The sequence below is a fragment of the Hyposmocoma kahamanoa genome, unplaced genomic scaffold (genome assembly GCF_003589595.1).
Source record: "Hyposmocoma kahamanoa isolate Upper Pololo Valley unplaced genomic scaffold, ASM358959v1 168, whole genome shotgun sequence".
Taxonomy (NCBI): Eukaryota; Metazoa; Arthropoda; class Insecta; order Lepidoptera; family Cosmopterigidae; genus Hyposmocoma; species Hyposmocoma kahamanoa.
In genome coordinates, this window is record NW_020653608.1 from 960,407 (window position 1) to 967,208 (window position 6,802).

At 36.8% G+C, this 6,802-nt stretch overlaps 1 protein-coding gene across 1 annotated transcript in view; it reads right to left on the reverse strand.

Annotated features, from left to right (window-relative positions):
• Nucleotides 1-230: 230 nt before the first annotated feature.
• Nucleotides 231-6,802, reverse strand: part of LOC113225585 (tubulin-specific chaperone cofactor E-like protein) — a 49,725-nt gene continuing 43,153 nt past the window's right edge. Inside the window, exons 6-8 of the mRNA XM_026457918.1 lie at nt 3,182-3,313; nt 1,743-1,842; nt 231-466 (exon numbers count right to left, since the gene is read on the reverse strand). Coding sequence (XP_026313703.1) covers nt 347-466; nt 1,743-1,842; nt 3,182-3,313 — 352 coding nt within the window. The 3' untranslated portion in view covers nt 231-346. The remainder of the gene's footprint in view (nt 467-1,742; nt 1,843-3,181; nt 3,314-6,802) is intronic.

Sequence of the window (6,802 nt, forward strand, 5' to 3'; positions counted from 1 at the left end):
AAGACATACCCATTGGGATAAAACAAAAAGTAATGTCTCTTACAAAAATATAAAAAAAACTAAATCTCTTTTTACATTAAAACGCAGTATTAGTACGACATGAAGAGCTAATTAAACACAATGTAATCATACTGAACCTCACTAGCATATGAACATTTTGCTATGGCATTGAGGCTTAATCAAACCCCAAAACACAGTTAGGCGCATTTCCGTTTAACTCGCGACTTGTAGTTTTTGGCAGAACGAGAAGTTTATCTGATAGTTTAAAAATGGGTTCCTGGGAATGGTCTCGATTTTCCCAGAAATGCACCTAACGCTTCCCGACCGGGCGGCGCCGGCGTGGACTTCACGAGGTGGAGTTGTTGGAGATGGAGTTCTTCAGTTTGGACTCGATGATGATCTCGTCGCCAGACCGGATGTTGTACGAGTACAGCTGCTTTGTCGGGTACTTCATCTCCTCAGGGCCCTGGAATAATTCCACAGATACCTTTAATAAGGATTCGGTGGTAAACGGTTGCGTTTCAATTGAGAAGGTTCGAGTCCCTGTGATGCCATGTACCTACCTATGGCTAATTTAATAAAGGGGACTGTTTAAATTCTCTCTTTAGAGAAGTCCCGGTCCAGCAGCGGGATGTAACAGGTTAAGATGACGTGTCTCATGACATTTTATCCGACCTCAAAAAAAGGAGGAGGTTCTTCGACTTGTATTTTTGTTACTTCGATAATTTTTTTTCTGTTGGAACGAGGGTGCCTCAGTATTGGTTCCGTTTAAATTTGAAGAAAATATTCCACCTCTAAGGGTGGCAAACTAGGGGATGAATCCGGTTTCGCACACTTTCCGGTAACAAGTTTTAATAAAACTTGGCAAATAGATGTCATTCAACGAACTTTTAAAGTTAGAATTTTTAGTACTCTGTATATCAGTGCCTCCAGGGAAAAAGGGAATAACACAACATCTACACTCTTTAGGGGAGGTAAAAAAACATACTTTTATTGATTATTGGTTATTTGCATTTATTATTAGTACTGTTTATGATTTCTAGCTTTAGGTTTCATTTAATGGGTATTAATTAAACATTCAGTTGCATTTTTTATATATTTTGCCTGGACGAACAAGTCGTGCGCCTGGTGGTAAACGACACGCCTATCCGTAATAGTTGCAGAGCCCTTCAGACCTTTAAATCGCACAGATCTGAGGGGCACTGCCATTGCGCCGGTCACCCTGAGACATAAGTTGACAAGCCCCATGTGCCTGTAATTTCACTAGCACCCTTACACTTCCAAGCCGCAGTAATGTTTACATTACTGTTTGGCAGCAGAAATAGGTAAGGTGGCAGTACTTCCCTGGACGAATTCTTTCACAAGAAGCTTTACTGCTACTATTATGGGAAGCTTTATTCATAAATTGTAATTTGTTTATGGTAATATTACTGATACATTTCGACTCTGTGGTAAAAAATGGTAGACGATAGACGGCGAAAACACCCCTTTTATTTAAAAAAATTAGTAATAAAAAGTAAAAAGTTAGTAAGTTCTTTTGAATAAAAGAGAATTGGCGGACTGCCGATAAAATAAGTCAGTTCAACTTGGAACAATAAGAACCCCCCAACAGCTACTAAAACTTAACAGGTGGTTTTGAAAACTTAAATTAGGTAACCAAATCTGCCTCGCTGATATTATTTTGTATTGTTGTTTTATAATATCGTAGTTGTTAACGTTAATGTAGGTCAAATTGTAATTACCTGCGTGTCTCGCACATCTTGGTCGACGTAGAATAATCTCATCTTGGAGGCAGGGAAGCCAGCCAGGCCGGCGAGTCGCTGCTTCAAGTCTGCTACGGTTCTGGAAATGTAGAAAAAATGGTTTAAATCAATGCATATAATAAAAAATAAAAGTCGGTGTTACCTACGGAACACACGCTATTAAATTTAAAGTGCGTTTGTGCACACAAATCTCCACTAAAGCTGCACCAATTTGAATGCGGTATTCAGGATGGTAAGATAAGCTTCAATTAACATTTTTGTGTTTATTTCATTTAATTCTTATGTAAAAGTAATATAACTTGTATCATCCTGTCACTCTCAATCCTCGACCAATTACTGAGCAAAAGTTCATTTGAATTGTCAATTTGTTAAAGTTGCTACGTACAAACCTACACTGTGTTTAGAATTATTTTTATGAAAAATACAAAGACGAGACATTTTAAAGTTTTTAATATTAATTCAATATAGGTAAAAATGTATCTGAATAAAAATCTATATACTAGTAGGCCAACTGTTAAAATAAGAATAAAGAAGGCAATAACGCAATTAGTAACCATTAGAACATTTACAATTCAGTCATTTTTGGCAAAATTTTATCGTCTTTTACAATCTTTCGATAAAACTATCGACAGCAACTACATAAAAATTGTATGAAAACTGGCGAAAATACATAAGTCATTTTACTCCGTCTTCAAAAAAGACACAGAACAAATTATATTAAAAAAAAAACAACATTATAACGACACTCCTAAATACTGTGTATACAAACAATACACAATTAAAAACTTAATACTATTGGAATGATGTACTTTAAAAAATGTAGAAAAACAGATTCGCATGGCAATTTTGGTATTGTAAGATTCAAAGACATGAATCCAAGGTCATTAAATAAATAATATTAAAAAAATTAGGACTCATCGTTTTCGTAAACCATATTTTATGGTAACAAAGAAAGAAATTTCAATTCGCTCTGGACCCTTTGTTGGAGGGAAAAGTGACGTTTTTATTTTGACTTTTAATTATTTTGTGAAATCTAGTTTAAAGTGGAATAGGATAGTGCTTTTGTGCCTTAATCGAAGATTAAAACGCGAAATTATACTCTCGAATCTCGAACAGACGATGAATTCTTTGCAGATTACTTTGTATATATATTTTGTTTATGTACTTTTTGTTTTCCCTTACTTTATTACTAACATTTTGTGTATCTGACTTTTTAAATTATCGACAATATTAGTCGACAGAGTTAAACGAATTGGAGAGGATGTGGGTTTATTGCTAAAAATGTTTATTGCTCCATTAGATACAGAAAAATATAAACATTTTTGACGTAACTCCACTTATGCCATTCTTCCATGAGGGGAACAAATAATTTACAGCCGCAGTCTTCATAATAAATAGACGTAACGGAAAAGGCAGACCTGTAGACATCGACGGTGCGCACTTCGCTGGTGTCGCCACAGGTGAAGGTGATCTGGACACGCTTCTCGGGCCGCAGGTCGATGGACACCAGCGGGTCCAGCTTGCCGTGCACGCTTACCAGCTCCCAGTACCTGAAACGTTAACGTTATCGGTATCAACCGAGAACCCACTTATTTTCAGCTCTTGAAGACGTGGACGACGATGGTCGTAATTCTATTTCAATTAATAACTAATCAAAGTTAATGAGATTTTGTAGACACATCGTCGACGATCTACAAGTTTATATTTATGTCTGTGGTTTATCCGTTTCCCGATGACTTCCAAAGGTTTCAAAATTACATGAGTTCCAATTTCGATAAAAAATGCCTCATTGCCTCATTGCTTCATTTTACGCAGAAGACAATCAACGCCCTGCGCGTTCAATACAACAACGCGTTCAGGGTTTTATTGGGTTTGCCACGGTACTGCAGCGCATCAGGCATGTTCGCGGACACGGATGGTTTCCATGCTATCCTTAGAAAGAGAGCTGCCTCATTAATAAGTCGTATCCGTTGCGGCACGAATGAGATTCTGCGCGTTGTGGCTGGTAGAGTGGATTGCCCGATCATGCTACATTGCATGAAACTGCATTTAAAACCATGTCGATGATTTATTTGATATTTAATTTAATTTGTTTATTTATTCTATGTTTTTAAGCTGCCTTTTGTTTTTTTAATGTGTGTAAACCTATTGAAATATCTAAGCTAATATTATAACTGTAAAATGTGGACTGTAGTTGTCTGAGAATAAATGATTTTTGATTTTTTTTTGATTGTCATTTTTTCAAAACACTGTTTACAATATCGCACTGCTATTACAATAGTGTTATAACTCGAAACATGTGAAAATCGAGATTATATCATTGTTGAACGTAACATTGATTCTCTACACGTCAATAAAACCGGAGTTAGAATATTGTAATATTGAATATTGTTGTTAGAATGTTGTTATTGTAAACAACTAAAAGATATCTACTTAACTCAAAATGAGACAAGATTTATGTAAGCTAGTTCTGACCAAAATAGTCCTTGTTCAAAAACATGAAATTATTTTTTCTCTTTTCTTTTTAAATATGTATATTTGGTAAGTAGGAAATAACCTACACACAAATTTACACAGATATTTCACGGGAAGCAATTACTCGCTTCCCGTGAAGTAACGTTTTGTCGTCGATTCTGAGAAAATACACTTTTTGAGTTAGTACACTATTAACAGTGCGAATAATAAAAAGACAATTATTTCCACAAAACATAGGAATCACAATACTTAAAAATTAATGGAAAATACAATTGAGTGATGCGGACAAAAATGTTAAAGCCTGTAAAGCATTGCTGATTTTCAGTCTTCAACTGTAATTGGCTGTTCGCTTGCTGCACCAAGCTAATAATGCGGAGTGTCTGTACACTGACCCTATGGTTAAAGCACGTTAAGCTTGACATTTAAGACTTAAATCGAACTCTATGCCGCTTACGATAAGAACGGTCCAAAGTACGAAGTGTCAAGATTGATGTGCTCTTGACTGTACACCAAGTCCATCTGCCTTTAGTAAAATAATAACTAGTTATAAATAATAATAATTTATTTAAGGAAATAAGGTACATGTAGAAGCTAATTGATCTACAGCAATTCAAAATTATAAGGTTTATTTGTAAGTCAATGGGTTTTACATATAATTTGTGAATTTCGATTGAAACCGTTATAACGTATTTTAACTTCGGGATTTGTATTAATAAAATTATGATGGTTCTTCGTTGTCTCATAACCTAAACGGGTGTGTATAATGTAATAAGTTAAAGTTGAAAGCTGTCGATTATTCGGTTACGCTGTCTCTGCTGTCAGCACGATCAACTTTCGCAATTATGTTGGCTGTCTTTATTTTAACCACTCAAGGACCTACTAAGGCTAGGCATCCACTTTAAATGGAATTCTCTCATTAATTACAAACAACATGTTCTAATTCTTGTACTTCCGCGGTTTATAATTACTGCATTTACGTTGCGTGCCGTAAGTAGGCAATTACGTACCTCTACATTGCGCCTTTAAAATATTAAGAAAGCAATCTTCGACTACCCTTAGCATAAACTTGAAATCATCGGATTTTTCTTTTAGTCAGAAGCAAAAATAAAATCTCGCGTCACCCAAATAACTATCACCGCGGTTAAAACACTGACTGACTTATTAAATTCATGCGTCATCCATATTACACCTAGTTTAGTTTGTTGTAGTGTACGTGAATCAATCAATATTTGTATGCCTAATGGTTGGCCACACACAGTAAAGCTATACATCTTTTTTACGTGTCAACTCCTACACAACCTGTGTTTTCACAAATAAATAAATATAAACTAATGTTAATAATATTAGTATAGGATAATAGATCTGAAAAAAAAGACTTATTAAATGGAGCTTAACGGAATTAAATTAAACGACGCGTTTACAGTAAGTCGACAGATCGCCCTCGCTAGCCGAAGACAACATCCTTTCCAGTGTAAACACCGAGTCGTTTGACGACCGCGGTTCGCTGCCGAAGTCGATTAAGTTGACTAGGTGTAATCACTGTCTAGGCGACGTACAAAGGTTTCGAACGATTTGTTGATGTCTCTGCGTCTAAAGATTTTTGATTTGGTGATTTCGGCGACTGTGGCAGTCGACTTGGTGTAAATAGTGCGTAAAGTGCACCGCCCGCGTTAGCCAAATGCGCTTGCCGAAGAGGCGACAGTCGACTCTCTGTAAACAGCGTGTCGACTGCGCTGTCGAAGGCTGCTAACAGATTGTCGAAACCGACTTCATAGAGTCGCCATCGACTTCATGCAGTTAACGCGTGAAGTCGTTATCACTAGCAGTCGCTATCAATTACGACTTCACCCATTAACTGCAAACATGCAGGCAATCTGTTAGCAGACTTAGTAAGCCGAATTCGCTTGCGAAGAGACGGCAGTCGACTCTTTGTAAACAGCGTGTCGACTGCGCCGCATATGTCCGCCGAATTCGCTTGCAGAAAAAGCGGCAGTCGACTCGATGTAAACAACAAGTCGACTGCACCACTTTCGGTAAGTCAAAGTAGTTTGCCGAAGACGGCAGTCGAGCTAGTATAGTAGTAGTCCATAATACTTCTTGATTGAATCAATTACTATATGATTACATTCATCATTACAGACACACTAAGTACGAACGAAGGTCATTGTTTATTCAAAGTCCGGACACCAATAAAGAAATTCTTTTAATATAGACGAGTATTAGAAACGCAACACCTACTGTTTTGCCTATGCCTATGATTAATGCTAATGACAGGATTAGCATAGCGATATAGTCATTTGGGTCAGCCTAACATTAGCAGAAATTCCCCGCCTCCGCACGCCATATTAAAGGACCATAGCTATGCTATTAGCACATATTGAGATCAAGCTTTGTCAATAATAATTGGTTGCGGATGTCTGCTGTTTCGAGTTGAGACTTCTATTAAAGTAGTCGTTGTTTCGTTTCGCATTACAATAAATGTTCAACGTAAGTAAAAACGATTATATTAGGGAGTCTCTACACTTATTAGTGGGGTCGGCTTGAGCCGGTCAGAAAAATCTTTA